At 43.4% G+C, this 18,482-nt stretch overlaps 1 protein-coding gene across 3 annotated transcripts in view; it reads right to left on the reverse strand.

The window, feature by feature from the left end:
• Epb41l4b (erythrocyte membrane protein band 4.1 like 4B) overlaps positions 1-18,482 on the reverse strand; it is a 137,629-nt gene that overhangs the window by 67,575 nt on the left and 51,572 nt on the right. For all 3 annotated transcript variants that reach the window (XM_042697407.1, XM_042697400.1, XM_042697416.1), the window contains exons 5-13: positions 17,173-17,217; positions 15,269-15,321; positions 9,872-9,992; positions 8,629-8,716; positions 8,383-8,471; positions 8,008-8,077; positions 7,757-7,926; positions 5,321-5,430; positions 3,012-3,042 (exon numbers count right to left, since the gene is read on the reverse strand). In XM_042697407.1, coding sequence (XP_042553341.1) covers positions 3,012-3,042; positions 5,321-5,430; positions 7,757-7,926; positions 8,008-8,077; positions 8,383-8,471; positions 8,629-8,716; positions 9,872-9,992; positions 15,269-15,321; positions 17,173-17,217 — 777 coding nt within the window. The remainder of the gene's footprint in view (positions 1-3,011; positions 3,043-5,320; positions 5,431-7,756; positions 7,927-8,007; positions 8,078-8,382; positions 8,472-8,628; positions 8,717-9,871; positions 9,993-15,268; positions 15,322-17,172; positions 17,218-18,482) is intronic.

Consider the following 18,482-nt stretch of genomic DNA (forward strand, 5'->3'; position numbering starts at 1 on the left):
AAAAGAACAGTTACAATTTTACAGGTTAAGTGGCATTGCTATGGATTTTTTGAAGCAATCATAAACAAATCCTATGTACCACTTATTCCATTAGGAATACACTATTTCTTTTTTGGCTACTGGATACCTATATGAACATATAGCTAGAGAAACTACAACAGCAACTTGCAGTTTTCACTTAAAAACCTACAAATTTACACTCACAGGTACTACTGAACAATGCAGAGGTGATGCCAGATTTTGGTGGCAGAAAGGTTCCTTTCCATTGAGCAAACACAGTTATTTCAACTCCCATTGTGGGCACTGCATGGCATTGTGGGTAGTTCCACAATGAGCACACTAGGGAGTTCCAGTGATGGACAGGCTACTATTCGACATCTACCCCTGAGTCTGCAGTGGGAGCCCCTGTGATCCTTTGTTCTTAATGCTGCTGTTCACCTGATCACCACTGTGCCTGGGCATTCCACCCAGACATCTGTCCTGGGAGCTTCACATCTGATACTATTTATTTCTCATCTCAAGACAGCAAGGTTTCCTATCACCTCACTTTAGAGTTCAAGGGCCAGTGCCTAATAAGGAACTAGAAAAGCTGCCTGCCAGTCAATGGCAGAAACAGGGCTAATTCAATACCTGCACAATCCCAAAGCCTATCTGTCATCTTTCCACTATAGTATGCTAGGGTCTCAGAGAGCCAAAAGGAATTTTCAGCGCTCCTAATGTATGATGCTGTTTTGATAGAAGCTTTAATAGAACTACTCTGGCCAAAAAAAAAATAAGTAAATTAGAGAGGTGGTTGGTATAAAATGCAATGTTTAAAATGCACACTCAGTATCTGCCAGAAAAACCCACAAACTGGCCAAATTATCAGTGCTGTTGCTAGGGTGGTTTGCTTAGAATCAAGGTTTATTGCTTCTGCAACAATGAGAGGGAGCCATCCTTGTATGAGTCTGACCTAGGGTCTAACTGGCTCTACCTTCCATTTTTCAGAGGCAGCTAGTAAGTGGAGCTAGGCTCAAGGCCAGGCTGCCTAGGCTGAATTTCAGCAGGTAGGTTAAGTGTTCTGTAAGGTGCTGTTTTTCTAGTGGCACCTCTGTGGCCCAGGGCACAATTTCATCCATGGCTCCCACAGCAATTCTCCTCACCCTGGGATCCCACAGGTTACAAAGAGCAATTCAACAGCTGCAAGCAGCAGTTATTAGCTCATTTGTTCCTAAAGGGTATATTTACTGGGGCTTTTTTTGTTTTAAAGTTTGTTTTCATTCCCAATATATAATCTCCACTAGATGCTAAAGGAAAAAGTCATTTTATCAGGAAAAAACAACCAAAACAATCATCTTAGAGAGCAAAGGTAAGAAATGTTGTAGCTTACAGTCCTGAGAATTAAAAGCAAGACACCTGACAGGTGAAGAAAGGCTGTAGGATCCTAGACACAGGGCATAGCCACAGTCCTACAACAACCAGGTGAGGGCTAGGAGGTTGGAGAGTCCGCATGCAGAGAGCTGAATCCAGAGGAGAGGCACAGTAGCACTGCTGGCACAGCTCAGAGCCAGAGGCAAAGGCTGAATTCGCAGCTGTATGGCTGGAGGGGCTGATTCTGCTCCCCACACCTGGGGTTTGTGAAGGTACTTCAGAGCTGCCTGGAGGAGGTGGAGGAACCAGAGGAGCCCATGACCCTTTTGCCTTCCTCCAGAGTAGCTTGGCTTTTGTCTGTTGAGCTTTGTCAGGCTGTGTGTGTGTGTGTGTGTGTGTGTGTGTGTGTGTGTGTCAGAGGTGTGCATATGTGTGAAACTCTGAGGTTTAAAAAATGTTGGGAAAACAGTCATCTATTCCAACCTCCTCATTTGCAAATGAGAAAGAAGGAGGCCAAGAAATGGGAAGGCCTAAGGCTTCAGGGTGGGTTAGCAAAAACTGATGCCAGCAGAGAGGGCTCTGAGGCCTCTGCCAGGGCTCTGGTCATTAGCCAGAGCAATGGCAGCCCGCCCTACCATGTGCCCTGTTGGCCAGCTGTCCTGGCTGAGTGAGTAGCACAGCCTAGCTGGGCCCATCTCAGTGGCTACCCTCCTTGGCAGCTTTGAGGGCTGGGCCTGGAGTTCAGACCAAGGGCCCAACAATTGGAGTCTAGTCCACTCACAGGACAGTTATCCACCCGGCCACGCAAACTCAACTAGGAAGCACAGCTGTTTCAGTGGGAGAGAGAGGGGAGACACCAGGCAGATGAGTGGCTCACAACTAGACTCACCTAGGGAGCTCTGAAGAAGGGTGCCTGGGCCCACACCTGAGTACAGGTGATTCTCTTTACCCAGGGCCTGGCTTGGCCAGCAGGGAGTTAGGGGGACCGGGGGCTGTTTCAGAGCTCACAGATGATATCAATGCGCAGGCAAAACCATGGGCCAAATGTGACTCCTTGTATTTGTGATGAAGATTTTATTAGAACACAGCTATGCGCCTTCATTTACATATTGTCCACAGCTGCTGAATGAATAGTCACAAAAGAGACGTCACAGCCCAGAGCCCAAAATATTTCTTCTCTGACCCTTTAGAGAACATTTGCTGAGTCCTGGGCAGGAGATTTTTCTGTCTGGAGGTAAGTTCTTTTCCTGCAGGAATTCTAGTGGCTCTATGGGTGAATGGGAAAACCAGCAAGTGCTCAGGAGCCCTTGCTCAAGGGCCTGCCTCTCTTCGCACCACTGCCTGCCATGCCAGTAGTACAGGGGGCTGCACACTGCCTAGCGTCTAACATCCTCCCTTGCCTTACAACAAAGCACTATACTACTCAACCAGAGCAACTGTGTCTCCCAGCAAAACAAGCTGCCTTGGAACATTCTGTTGTGTACTTATTGAAAGGTATTGAAAGGAGGATAGTGTAGTCAGGCAGCAGAAAAAGGAAAAACAAATTTCTCAGGTGAGTCACTCTGACTTAATTGTATTAAGGAAAAAAATCAACATAGCAAATAAACAATAATGAGAGGAGAGCTATACTCCAGTGTCTAGGGGGTGGGGGAAGTACTTACCAGAGCTGAGCAGCTATCACTGGGTTGCTTGCTGTAAAGGAAAAAACAGAAAGTCGCTACCTAGGAAATTTTATAATTTTCACCATGCAGATTGAGAAGGGACTTCTCTGATCACGGAATAATCTTCCCCCTCAGCCCAGGCAGATCTGCACTGTGGCCGCTGATTTCCTAAGGCTGTGAACCATGCCTTCTTCTGTTCATCCCTCACTCTGTTCACCCCTCCAATGCTCTGCCCAGGTAGGGCGGGCTGGAATGCAGACATGCTGGGATGTGACCACAAGAGAGAGACCCACTGTTCTCCAGGATCTCATGGTCTTGAGATGAAGATGAGAAGTAAGGAGAAGTAAAAATAGTTTAAGGTGATAAAGGATGAAATACCAGCAGTCTATGCTGAAGAACTTGAGCCAGACATTTTTAAGAGGGCAGAGGAAGAGATGGTGTTTCTTCATCTACCTCTATTTTTTTTTGCAGGGGTAGGGTAGGGAGTGTGTGTGGGGGGGGGATATTGATGGTGCCAGTACTGGGGTTTGAACTCAAGGCCACTCAGTCTTGTTTAGTTCTTCTGCTCAAGGCTGGCACTCCACCATTGGAGCCACAGCTCCACTTCCAGCCTTTTGCTGGTTAATTAGAGACAGGAGTCCCTCAGATTTGTCTGTCTCTAAACCTTGATCCTCAGCTCTCCATTTCCTGAGTAGCTAGGATTATAGGCATGAAACAACAGCACCAGGCTCATCTACCTCCATTTTCAAATTTAATTTTCTTCTCCTTTTTTTCAGTAGTGCTGGGGATAGAGTCCACAGCCTTGGATCTGCAATGCAAGTTGTCTATACAGTACATCTCCAGCCTTTATTTTGTTTAAAAAGGGTAAGGTAGGAAAAATCTTTAAAAGCTTCATTAAAAGATGGTAGACCTCTAGGTAGAAAAAAAAGTTTAATATACAATGAGGGAGGAGAAAAAGGGGCTAGAGAACAGGAAGGAGCAAGAGGGAGTTTCTATAACTCCTGGTTCTGACCAGAAGTCTAGAAACACTCAAGCCATCTGGTGGAGTCAGGCTATAGGTTGCCCATCCCCTGTGGGACAGCTCCTTCCTCCTGGTAGGGACAGGATGCCTTTTATGTTTGAAATATTCTTCCCTATACATAACTGTATCTCTGGATGTCTACAATCTACTGGACTACATACACAGAGGCACGATCTTGCTTATGGGAGGTTAATAGTCCTCAGACTAGAGAGGGCTCTTGTCCCTGCCAGTGCCCTCTACAATAGCTGTAATGGCTCATTGTCCATCACCCTTTTGTGGACTTGCTCCTATCCTCTAGCCTTTTTTGAAAGTGGGGCCATGTTTTCTGGGCTCTGGGTATTTTTTCTTCCACTAAAGCAGTTGAGAATGACTAAGACTTTCTGGATGCCACACTACTGTGCTGCTAGTTTATAAAGGAAGGGAATGAGGGGACAAAGGTTAAAGACTCTAGGAAGGCACAAATAGAGGAACTAGGTTCCACAGAGACCCATTAAGTCCTGAGCTATGCAAGAAAAAACATATAGAATGGTCACAAGGAAAGGACAGGAGGGCTGAGGAGGACTGTGTGCAGAGCAGTGGTATAAAAGGGCAACAATTTAGTGCTAACCTGGATGTGCTGAATGGAGGAGCCATTCAATGTGGAGAAAAAAGAGCAAAGGGATGGGATGTGAAGGCTGGGTTTACGCAGAAATGAGCTGAGTTTGATTTGCTCCTTCACTGAGCATGCCCTAGTTCCAGGCCTCACTTAGATATGAGTCACTGCAGTGAGGGACAGATACATTTCAGGAGAATCCAAGTAGTGGGAAGGGTAGCAGTCCTCCACAAGGCTACATTCAAGGATGGGTATGTCTGGGCTGACTGGGGAGACCTGAGCCAAATCTCTTCATGTTCATGCACATTAACTGGCTTGGAATTGTCTGCGCAGGCTCAGCCTCCTGAGTAGGATTATAGGCATGAGCCTGGCTCTGCATCTACTCTTTATGTGGTCAGAATTCTAGATAAGCATGAGAGAATGTCCCTACCAAAATGGTGGAAAGGGTTACAGAAGAAGGTGTTCATTTATAGTATTGCTGAGGTTCCCCAGGTCCACAAAAAGCAAAGAGGCATAGGAAAAGAGTGATGGATGAGGGGGAAAGCAGACAAAACATCCAAAAGAGGAAGATTAACAACTGGGGGATAGGAGAAGAGGCCTAAGCCCCATCACAAGATTGCCTCTGGATGACAAATTAGTGAACTGCAGCAAGCTCCTTCACACGCTGCTTGATCAACAGAAAGAGCACCACACAACCTTTGAACGTGGAATGTCTCCGGGATGGGTAACGTTTGCTAGGCTTCCTCTCAAAGGTGCTGGTCCTTCGCAGCCTGGCGCCATGTGTAGCTTGATATTCTGTCCGCCCGCTGGGAAGGAAATATTTGATTGCATGTTACCAATATCAGAATCTCAGCACATCATACCTATTGGGAAGTGAATTTTTATTTTCAAAGGCTGTGTACATTTCCACTTAGCTTGGACATTAAGTTTAAGGTTTCTGTTTGGAAATAAAATCTTTGCCAAACAGGGATAAGGATTTCCACTGAAGAGTAAAACCTGCAATTTAAGTACCAGCCACTCAGCCGCACAAATCCAAGCAGGTCCAAGAACTTGGAACACTTAACTAGAACATGGATTAGCACACAAATATCCTTTCATGGAGCACAGTGCGTAGAGACACTTAACCCATCTTTGAGGCTGTTACCAATGGCCCCTTAACTAAACCCTGGATTACTTTGCTATGCCAAGAGAAACATTATTTACTTCACCCAGGCTTGCTGGGACACTGGGACTCAGCCACTGTGACTGACATCCAGCTTTGACGACAGGTCGGACACTGCTCTTTTTTACTTATTTATTTTTGCAGTACTGGGGATTAAACCCAGGACCTTGCACATGGTAGGCAAATATTCTAACACTTTCCTCAGCCATTCTATTTGTATTTTTCTTTTGGTCTTGTTTGATTTTTGAGATACAGTTATGCTAACTTTACCCAGGTGAGCTTCAAACTTAGGGATTACAAGTACGAGCCACCACACCTGGGTAGGGATACTGTTCTTTGCTGATCTATTCATCACTGTGCCAATCCAGGCATGCTTACTTTATCAGAAGGAAAGGAGCCATTTTCTACCTTCCCCTGCGTCTAAGAGGCAATCTTATCTCTACACCCCCTTCCTTTTACACTTCTCCTTAAAGAGCAGCAGAGACTAGGCCAAAGCCGAAACCAAGGACATTTTGCCCCTGGAAAGCAAAGCCTGCTTTTGCAATCACCCTTACTGTCTTCTCCTCTTTTCTAGCTGGCAAGGACATCAGCCGACCATGAATAGCTTCTTAAACCTCTGTGGCACTAACATTTCCATCCCCAGCCCTGTGATTTTAATTCTTCCTTAGAAAAGACTTGGTACTTTTTCCCCGTCCTTGGTACATTTAAAAATATATTCAAACAAAATAATTCTTTAAGCAGAGTGCACAGCCATTTCCTTGCACAGTAGATGAAATCTGAAATGAGCCCGTCTCTTGGCATTTTAAAAAGAGTTCAGGGACATGCCATGTGTGGGTAGAGGTTATGAAACCAAGTGAAGTTCTGTATCTTGTAATCAAGATTCTCAGACCTGTACATGTGCATATAAAATGCATATTGCCACAGTTTACACATGCATGTGTACACTCACAGACATTGATGACCAAGGCACTGGATGAAGCCACACATCTGAGTTTTAACAAATACCCAAGGAATTTGCCTGTACCTAAAAGACCTGGATCTTAGATTCACAAACAAAACTGTATCAGAATAAGCTTATTATTTCTTTAGGGTTACTTTCAGGTTGAAATATTTACTGAGACTACCCTGGGACAGATAGACAGAACACATACACACCTGCTGTCATTCTTAATCATTACCAAATTTCTTGACATTGGGATAGAAAAGGAGATATAGGTAGTAGTTAGATACATAAGAACCAAAGCTGGGTATTGTGGCACATGCTTATCATACCAGCACTTGGGAAGTAGGAAAAAAGGAAGATGGAGAGTTTAAGGCCAATCTGGGCTACGTAGTGAGAGCCTGTCTCAATAATACAACAACAGAAAAAGAAATACAAGAGTCAGACAGTCTGGGGTTGAATCTCCACCTCTGTACTATTACTTACTGGTTGTATGTGCTACTCTAATGCTATCCCCTATGTCTTACCTGCTTAATAGGTAGCCACTAGCCTCCTGTGGCTGGCTACTGAATACTTGAAATGTGGCCAAAGAGAGACTACATCTTAAAACTCAATAAATATGCATGTATTAGATAGCATAACTCTAGACATGTCAGCTAGTAACAATTGTGCTGTTATAGGCTGAGCATCCTTAATTCAAAATTACAAAGTCTGTTTCCCAATCCAAGACTTTTGGAGCCCAATCATTAGAAATTTGCAGTATCAAATATCAAGTATTCCAAAATCCAAAGGACTCTGAAATCTGTTAACACTTCTTTGGGTCCCAAGCAGTTCAGATAAGAGATCCTTAATGTGTATTAGTTGCATTTTGTCAAAGAGGATATGAAGGCCATAAAAACTTGTGTGTCTCCTCTAAGTCAGACTCTAAAGAAAGAAGTTGAGGTGTATGTGTATGTGTGTGAGTGAGGAGGAGACTCAAATCTTGAGATTCAAACCCATCCCTCCATTCAAAAAACAAGTAGCCACCCACCTAAACCGGAAGCGGGAGCCCAGCCGGATGAAGTCAGATCTGTTGGACTTGCCATTCCCAGGTGTGCGCAGGCGGAAGAAAGCATGGTGCTCTACCGCACACTTCCACAGGTGCTTGCAGGTACGGGCGCTGTCCAACCGGAACACAAAGGTGTGCTCCTGCTCACGACCCTGGAAGGAAGCAAAGTGGAAATATGTCACATGGATGTAGGGTTCTTCACAGAAAAGAAGAGAAATGGTAGCAAGACCTACCTGATCATCGTCCTCCACCACCACGAGTGTTAGTTTGCTCTTTTTAAAATCCATTTTGGTAATCTTAGGCCTGGTCAGAGAGAAAGCACTTTAAAAAGCATAATCTGCAGTAAAACCACACATCAAACAGCAGTTTCCTTTCTACATTTTTTTTTAAAGCTTAGATTGGCTAAGAAAAAAAAAGAATCACTCATTCATTTAAATGTGATTATCCAGAAGTGTAAGGGCAATTGCCAAACACCCACAAACAAAAGGATGGTGAGATTTTTAAGATGAATCTGGGTGTCGCCAATACCCCTCAGTAATCATCCATCACATAGATTTCCACCACAAAATAGGAAAAGACATTTTTAATATTAGACAAAACTAAATTACCAAAAGAATAAGCCTATTTTGTTAGCTCCTTCAAAGATTAATATGCCTGTCGGGGTCAGTCCAAGAGAATATTCACAGCCATCTCTTCCCTACAAACAAACGAAGTGACAATCGGTAGAGGGTTCCAACAGGTCGTCACAGAGCAGAATGCAAAAACAATTTCCTCACCACAAGTTACTTTGTTGGCCCACTACATACTGTTCAGTAACAGCAAAAGGAAATCACTCAAATGTACACAGTTCTTACCCTGACAACGTGCATGTCTACCCCATACATTTCCAGCCACTTCGCTTTATTCAGATAGGAGAGTTCCGCCTGGGCAGGGCTCTTTCCCCTTAGAAAGACCAATGGAAACACAGGTAAACTGGGATGAATACAACCACAGGAGTTTGAGGGGCAGATCATACACACTAGGGAAGGTCATGCAGCAATTTCAACAAAGAGAAGTACCAGGAAAAGATTTCCAGGAACACACTGGTAATTGAATGGGACAATCCCATAACAGTGTCTATAGTAGAATCATTTAAGAAAATAAACTGGTGCTTTTATGTATAGACAAGTATACAAAAATATGAAGGAATCTTGCCCATGTAATTGTAACCCCTCTGTACAGTATTTTCACAATTGAAAAAAAAATACGAAGGAAAAGGCTGGAAAGACCCAACAGACTTTGCCCTGTGGGAAGGAAGGAAGCTGTGTGTTTGTGAAGTTGTTGGAACAACTCTGTCTCCACACACTTGTTTCTTGTTTCAATATTAGACAGTAAGAACTCATGTTCTGTCTCCATTTTAAACTGAACTCCATTAAAAAAAAAAAAAAGTCATTGGTCCTTCAAAAAGACTGAGGGAGAGTCAAAGGCCACACCAATTTCTGGGTCTGGGTGAGGAGTAGATGGTATTTAGGGAAAGGAAAGAGAAAAGGTGACCCCCTAGGAAACTAAGAGAGAGGCAGTGTCGACCCTGGGGCAAAAGTGTTGCATCGGGATGGTGGCCACAGGAGGTACCCGTAGAGATAAATAACATGGCTGGGTTTTTGTTTGTTTGTTTTTTGGTGTGATGCCCACATTTCCTGGAATATAATGCCATATAGTATATGGCCTCAACTGTGTTTCTACACAGTGGGGGTCCCCCTTTTCCAAAATGTTTGGGACCAGCAGTTTATGATTTCAGCCTTTTTCAGATTTTAGATAAGAGAGACGACTTGTGGGTAAGAGTAGAATCTAACCCTGAAAGCTACTGATGCTTCATATATTCCTTATACACAAAGCTTGAAAGCAATTTAATGTATTATTCCCTGCTGTCCCTGAATTTTGACGGTGACCTGTCCTGTGAAGTTAGGTGTGGGTAAACAGAAGAGAGGCAAACAAGACAAGTTACTACTGGAGAAACTATTTTAGTCATCAGCTGATAATTCGATGGTAGACAGGAGCTCAACAAACACATAGGACAAAATAAATACGTCAGAAGGTGAGACAGTTGCATCAAGGTACCTGCACTCTTTCCATCTTTGGAAGATATCAAATTCCATCGCTTCTGTCTGATTTGGAATGAACCGAAACTCAGACACAAGCTCTGGTGTGTGTTCTGGAAGCTCGCACTCCCCAAGCTCTGCTGCAGTTCATAAAAGGGAGAAAAACAGGAGACACAGAACACTTATGGTTATTGCTGCCACTGAGTCCAAAGGCATTTTGCATAATTATAAAACACAGGTACCCCTTGAGTGCTCTACCACTCTCCTTTCAGGAAGACTGTACTCTCACCGGTAGCCATCTATTTGCTCAGAATCCCCAACCACCATTCTAATGTCCTTCCTGTCAGGTGGCACACCATCATGTTCTTCCTCCCTGCTGTTTCTCCTCCCAGCCAGGGAGGCCCTGATTACATTCCCCTGAGAAGTGGGGATTTGCAATAAAAGGCAATTGCAGGGAATGAGGATCTGCCCAGAAACACCCACTGTACGGGCCTCATTAAGTCTGGATCAGCAATGCTTCAGGGTCTGCAGTACTGGGGAGGCTGGACCAAGAATTTGGTACATGCAAGATGGGAGGAGGGAGGGAGGGAGAGGAGAGGAGAGAGGCGGGGTGAGCAGGCTGCAGGAGAGACTGCGGAATGTCAGGAAGAGCCTGGGAGGGACACAGCTGTGCAGAAGGAAAGCAGTGATAAGGACAAAGCCTGAAATGTGCTGCCTAGTCTTGCTAAGTTACCCGACAGAATGGATTACCTGAGGACACAGGTGGCCCCAGCCCTGCAGGGTATGAGTGAAAAATATCTGTTCTCCACACTCCACTTCTGAAGACCCCAGAATGAAAACAAATTCTCCAATTTCCTCTAACAACTGGTTTACAAGGTGTAGTCCTTGTAAAGATCTGCAGCATGGACACCCCCTCCTTCCCACCACGACCTGGACTCTATACACAGAGTTTCTGATTCAGATATGGAATAAGGCCAGACTATGCATTTCTAACAAAATCTTCCAGCAATGCTGATGTGGACAACCTGGGAAGCATCTTTTGGAGAATCTTTGCTTCACACATCGAGTCCACACCAGACCACGCCTGCCTGCCTGCCTGCCTGCCTACCTACTGGCAGAGAGTGGCAGCTGACTATATTGCTCCATTAAGGTAAACCCAGCCAGCACAGGTCTTCTGAGAGTCCCAATCTCACAGCCCATTGTTCAGGAAAAAAAAGGGCTCCAGTTAGCTTGCCAAAGTAGATAAAATGTCTTTGTAATAGGCATGAAAATACATGCATGTAACACCAGCACTCTGGAGGCCTAGGCTACATAGTGAGACATTGTCTCAAAGGGGGAAAAAGTCCTTGTCTATGCATTTGATTGAAACAGTAAAATCTAACCCAGGGAGACAGTGAGCTGCTTGTGTAATGATGGGACACTGTGAGTACCTCCCCACTTGGCTGTGGACCCTCAGCTGCACACTTAGAGTCTATGTCAAGGCTTACATTGGCCTAGTAAAGGCAAAAATGAAGACACTCTGGAAAAAAGTGTATGTCCAGAAAAACTAGGTCTGGTTTCTCCAGACAAGAGGCTACCAAGTGGGTCACTTTGGAACTAGAAAAGGCTAGAGAGTTCATAATATGAACCCCTATACCCACTAAGTGAGACTAAGGGAGGTCTCAGGTTCTTGTGTTTAGTGGTATATCTGGATGAGCAGGATTAACCAGACTACTGCCATCATCAAGCAAAGCAAGAAGGACAGGTGTGTTCACATTGGGTAAAGGGCCAGAATCAATTTCACCTGTACTGTACTGAAACAAGCCCCAGTGATCCAGAGACACTACTCTGCCTTCCAAGAATCTGTGGGAAGGACCCGACACTTGACTAGCCCACCCCCTCTGAAGCAAACCTCCAGCTCCTGGGAGGCTGTGGAGGGATGTTGTGAACAGCTCAGATACAGGCCAGCTTGAATCCCACCTATACTATATGCTATCTGTGTGACTGTAGGCAAGTACCTTAACCACTCTGGATCTTTCTGCTCCCTATCTTGGTATGAGGATGAAATGAGACCACATGACATTTGACAACTCACTCTCATTCTTCCTCCTCCCTTTTTCCTTTCCCCCTTTTGCTTGAATGAATTTTCAAAGTACCACAAAAGTATTTCCCAAAGAGCACAGCCTCCATGCTGGGCCACTGTATCATAACTCAGGAAGCACCATTAACTCAAGGATATCCACAGCAAGACATATCTTCAAAGCTCATGCATGGGGAAAAAGCACAACTCTTTATTTTATTCACACCACAGAGCTGCTCCAGTGATTTTCAGTGCCCAGAGCAAGCAGGTCAGCTGGGCTGAGGCAGAGAGCAGGCTGGAGCACTGACCCAGGAGATGGGTGGGAGGAAACATGGAGGGACAATGTGACAAGGTTTCTTCCTATCTATGCTTAAGTCTTCAAAGTCTTTTTATTTGTACCTGACATATTGATTACATATTAAATTACACTAATGATAGAGTTCTAACTCAAATGACTAATTTATCCAAGAAAGGCCAACAGAAAGCTGACCTTGTTCTCAGCTGCTCTAATCTTGGCAAGACACACAGTTCAACTAGAGCTGGATGTTATGAGTGTGGTATGGCCCTCCATCACACAGGGAGCAGGAGTGTAGTGATGTGTGCGTGTCATCCTCTAATCATTCAGCATAACAAGCTTGCAATATTGTTCCAATGGCCTTAGGAGAAAACCTTTCCAGTGACTAATGGCCCCAGGCCTGACATGGGTGCTTTTATTATATTGAAAACCCTGACATCTCCTGAGGGCTGCTAAGCGTAATAGTGGCAAGGACTCCAGCATCTCTGGAGCTCCAGGGTAGATGAAGGCCTGCAGCTACACTGAGAAAATCTGTACCTGGTCACAGGAAAGGTTGCTGCCTTGTCCTCAGTTCTGCAGGTGCAGGTGTACCACAAGGTCTGCCACAGATGAGTATGGCCTGCCATATATGGGTAGGAAGCACTAAGCACTGTATTTGGCCAAGGTCCCTTAGTGTATCTCCAGCCACATTCCTCCATTGCATTTATTGATCATCTACAATACAGCAAGCCCAAGTGGTAGATAACAGGGCATAAAGGATACTCAATGAGGAATAAAGTATCCAGAAATAGGAGCATCATGTAATTGTTTAAGGCCATCTTTGATGCCGGGCACTGGTGGCTCATACCTGTAATCCTAGCTACTCAGGAGGCTGGGATCTGAGGATTACAGTTCAAAGTCAGCTTAGGCAGAAAAAGTCATGGCTCTTATATCCAGTTAACCACCAAAAGACCAAAAGTGGAGCTTTGGCTCAAGTGGTAGAGCACTAGCCTTGAGCAAAAAAACTCAGGAACAGCATCAGGCCTCAAGCTCAAGCCCCTGTACCAGCATCCACCCCGCCCCCCCCCAAAAAAAAGCCATTTAAGGCTGGGTGCTGGTGGCTCATGCCAGTAATTCTAGCTACTCAGGAGGCTGAGATCTGAGGATTGTGGTTAGAAGCCAGCCTGGGCAGGAAAAGCCCATAAAACTTTTATCTCTGATTAACCACAAAAAAGTCAGAAGTAGAGCTGTGACTCAAGTGATAGAGAGACTTGAGCAAACAAGCTAAGGGATGGTGCCTTAAACCCCGAGTTCAGGCCTGAATGTAGGCACACACATACAAAGCCATCTTTATGAGTGTACATTTACTAAAAGCACCAAGGTAAAAAAAAGTATACAAAAAATTGTATGTAGCCTGGCACTGGTGGTTCACACTTGTAATCCTAGCTATTCAGGAGGCTGAGATATGAGGATCACGGTTCAAAGCCAGCCCGGGCAAGAAAGTCCATGAAACTGTTATATCTAATAAACGAGAAAACCAGAAATGGCGCTGTAGCTCAAGTAGTAGAGTGCTAGCCTTGAGCTGAAGAGCTGAGGGACAGCGCTCAGGCCCAGAGTTCAAGCTCCATGACCGACAAAAAAAAAAAATTGTATGTAACTCTGATCAGATCTACAGTTCTCAAAAAATCCATTGAAAACTCATAAATAGAAACTGCTTGCAGGACAGTGATCACTCCTTTCCTTTGATTTGCCCCGTTTTAATGTCATGATCCTCCTATGTTAGTGTGTACCAATTTTGTCACTAAAAAAACAAAACAAAAAACACCCCAGCTCATCATTTTAAAAGTTGGTGAAATACAAAAGTGAGAAGCTAAATCTTATGATATTTACAGTGCAAATTGTAAATGATTACATCCTAATTCATAAACCAATAGAAGCTAAGTGAATCTACAACATATGTCTATCTGCATGCTAATGAAATCTCTTGTATATGCAGCTACACATTAGAATTCTCTTAATTAATGCAGAAGACTCCAGCCAATGCTCCTAGTGCATTTTAAGTGATGATCCACTGGAGTCTCCTATGGATGAACAGGCACCATGGACGATCCTGCAGGCAAACCTCTTGCTACTCAGTTCCCACCCATAGCCTGGTGACCCCAACAGCACTGCTTGTAGCCTGACTTTGGGATGAACCATTCTCATACACACCAGAGAAGTGGCTGCCATTTTGACACCTCTCAGCTCAGAGGACCACACAGTGATTCTGCACCAGAGCCCAACTCTCTTAATCTCTCTCCCTTGTCATCATCCACCCTCACAAGCAGCCTGAGTCATCTCTGACTTGTCTCTCACACCCAAACCTCAACACTCAAGTTCTGCTCCCTGCACTGATTTGGCATGTGCATGATCATTTGCCCTGCTGTTTCCTATTACCTCTATTACAGCAGCACCCTTCACCAATTCCTACACTTGCTACACGTGTGCCAGCCTCTTTTCCCTTTACTGTCAGCTTGGCTTTTCCAAATATGCATTCTGCCTCCTCAAGAGCCAACAAAGGCACTGTTGAGGACTACAAGAAGTTCATACCTTCCAATAGGGCCTGAAACCATTCACCTATCTAGTTTCCCAAACTTTACTCTGTGACATTTGCCACTCAACTGTTGCTACTTCTCTGAACTATGTGTGGATTTGCTGTTGTTTTGAGATATTGGGTATTGAACCCAGAACCTTATGCAGACTAGGAAAATTCTCTCTACCATTGAGCTACCCTCCATCCCTGCTCTGCATATTTGTTTTGTGCCTCGGTTCCTTGATTTAGTTTCTTCTCTGCAGCCTGTCTTCCTCCCTCCAACCCAGACCTGCCTCTTCCAAGGCACCTTTGTCTTCACTGCTGGAGGAACTGCATCTGAATCTGCTTTCCTTCACTCGATCACAAGCTGCTGGGCATAGAAACCATTATTCTATTTATTTCTATCCTGTGCCAAAAAAGAGCATGGAGCTTGAACCTCAGCACATACACACTTGTTGAAATTAAAATAATGTCTTTAAAACACAAATTACTGCTGAGCATGAGAATGTACCTTGCAGACAGAGAGCAGCTAGTTCCACAGCTGTTTCATAGGGGCACTTCAATCTTGAAAAAGAAAAGAAGAAAAGAAAGTACTTCTCAATCTGAGGCCACATACTCATGAGATTTCAAAGTGTCCATAAAAATCATTCTTCAAAAGATAGGGATAGCTAAACAATGACTTGGTTTTTAGTGGCTCAAATTTTTGATCTACACATTTAATGGTCTACATTAAAGGATGCATGCAAACTGACTTACACTATAAATTTCCAAAGTCAGTTTTCATTATATAGCAAAATGATTCAATATAAATACACTTTCTGTCAACCATGTGGCTGTTTTTTTAACTGAATTTGGCAAGAAGAGAAATTTCCAAAACAGAATGAAAAGGCATCCCTTTGCCTTGTTTTAAAACTTGTAAAAAATTTATTTTATCTTGAGACAGTACATGCATCTTTTCAAGCTGCCTAAAATCTTTCTTGAAACAAGGTCATCGTGTTAAAAATAAACACATAGACACAAGGTCTAACACCACCAGGACAGCTGGATGCACTCAGCATTGTAGTAAGTGTAACTGAGGCATAGCACAGGGGAGTACTACTGCAAATCTAGTGATCTCATTCATACTTAAAGTTCCAAAGGCAGAAAAATAATAATGACATGCACTGGTATAGCACTTCAGAGTTCCAAAGCCTTTAGGGTGTATTATCCAATTTGGTCAGTGCCTGGAGTCTGTAGACCCCTCAGGAGGGTGTGGCCAATGTCCCCCAATCTCCCACTTCACAAATGAGGTAGAGAGTATTCAGGGGTCTTGCCCAAGGTCATCTAGCTGATAACAGGCAGTGCTGGGCCTACTATGCCATTCTGCTTTGAAGTATAGCAAATCATGAGGAAGTGGACATAAACTGCAAAGTGCTGTACAAATGCAAAATATTGCCATTAGTATTTTTTCCAATCTGAAGACAATTTCTACAGTTACAAGGCCTTTCATATGAGGAGCACATTATGGAAAGATAAAAATACACACACTCATAATACACACACCAACCAAAGGTCTGTATTGCATGGCTGAATAGGGCAAATGTATACACTGTACAATCCACTCATTCTAGAGAGCATTATTCTACTGAAATTATTGTTGCACATAATTCTATTGAGAGTTTGCAAATTCGGAAATTACATTTTAAGTTTTCTTCAGATTACATTCAAAATCAGAATGCATTCTTGACAATAGCATCAGGTATTACTTCTTAGACTTGATATAGCCTTTCTTCTTCACATAACAAAATACTTAATACCTATGCTGGAAAATGATGCAATCGTAAAAGCTACTAAGACTGCTGAAATCTCTATCTTTAAAATAAATTAATGTTGCATGCAAAGAAATCAACCACTTTGGTGATACTGCTTCTCGTGCTCAATAATCACTGTTTGTAGACAGAAGTCTAAGAAATCATTTTTCAGAAGGGAAAGGAAATGAGATGATAGCTAAACCTCTTTCTAGCAGAGTCAGAACATAGCCCCTTTACATTCCTCCAATATAGATGGTGATGAATGAGACTTTTGGACTGTCCAAATACTTGTACGTGTATACATACTAATAATGCATCTTGCTTGCAAATACAACAAAAGCCATTATGAATGGGGCAGTGATGTGATCAGGAAGAGAATTATTCCCCAATACACATCACTTAAGATATTAAATGCTCTTGGAAATGCTTCAAGCCATATAATAATCATTTAAAATAGAATGATAATGACAGTGATACAAGTATAAAGACTCACTTTACAATGCCTGGTGCACTTTTTTTTTGAATTTTGAAAAGGGAACAAGGGTAAAAGAGTTAAAACAGTGAATTGTTTTGATGTAAACTATGATCTATGTTGGGTTAAGAGTTAGAACAAAAACGTACTTACTTTCCAGAAAGAATGTCATGCCTGAGTTGTAAAACAAACAGGTACCTGACAAACATATACAAAAGTCAACAGAGGTTAAACCCCTTTCCCAACCACCTCCAATCCCAAACTTCCCAAAAAAGGACCACTCTGCACACAGTCTAGAATTCTGCATTGTCAAAAGGGAGTCCAAAGCAAATGAGAACATGAGTGAAGTACCTCCTTTTGGGCCTTGCTAGGCAGGTAAGTATACCTAGGGAGTTCCCGAGATACTTGTAGGATGGAATAAGGAACACCTAGTAGTCCAATGACAGCCTCTATGACCCCTCTGGTGTTTGAGAAGCAAGCCAGACAGATCAGATACATAGATCTTAGCACAGAAGCATGCAATGTATCCAAGAAAATGCGCAAGGTAGAACCACTAGATTTGCCCTCAGCCAATTCTCCCTGGCAGATTTCAGAATCCTATCAAAAAGTTTATAGCTGACTGGAGTCTGCCAGCAACAGCTTGAAGCTTTTCTTTCTGGTACAGTCTAACTGTAGACTCTTGTCCTTTTTCCTTTTCTTTATTTTCCTTTTTGTAAAAGAAGTATCCAATAATATAAATGTACCTGTGTACACACAACACACACACACGCACACACACACACACACAAGAAAATCCTGAAAAGGGATTGTTATAGGCTATAGGAGTTATTAAAAAAACAAACAGAAAAAGGCAGCAAATTGCACAAGCAGGGTTTACTTATAAATAAACAAACAAATGCCTTCACTTCAAGTTTTATTAGCAGGAGGATGTGGGCACCACTTACAGTGCTTTGTACGAACCAAACTGCCCACACTCTACTCCATGCCTAGAACTAATCCCACATGCAAGAGTAGCCCCCAGGAATTTGACTTGTTCAAAAGCTTCCCAGGTGTTTCTGATTCACATAATCCATCTTAAAAACCATTGGCTTTGGTGACAGCTAGGAGCAGCATGTTCCTGAAGAGGAACACTGGAATAATTGAACTCCACTTCTGAAACGTAGGACACTGACCTGTGTGTACAAATCAAATGTCACACAACGCTGATGTGGACAGAAGAAATGCTATTTAAAGTTCTCTTTTTCTTGTACACTATTTCTGAAATCCAAGAGACAAAAAATACAGAACAGCATAAAATTATTCAGTGGGGGGGGGGGGGGGTTCAGCACTTGCAGCTCACATCTGTAATCCTACTAAGGAAGCTGAGATCTGAGGATCACAGTTTGAAGCCAGCCTGGGCAGAAAAGTCTGTGATTCTTATCTCCAATTAAGCAACAAACAAATACAGAAGTGGAGCTGTGACT

The sequence above is a fragment of the Dipodomys spectabilis genome, unplaced genomic scaffold, assembly GCF_019054845.1.
Source record: "Dipodomys spectabilis isolate Male_0828 unplaced genomic scaffold, ASM1905484v1 ptg000006l, whole genome shotgun sequence".
NCBI classification, from domain to species: Eukaryota; Metazoa; Chordata; class Mammalia; order Rodentia; family Heteromyidae; genus Dipodomys; species Dipodomys spectabilis.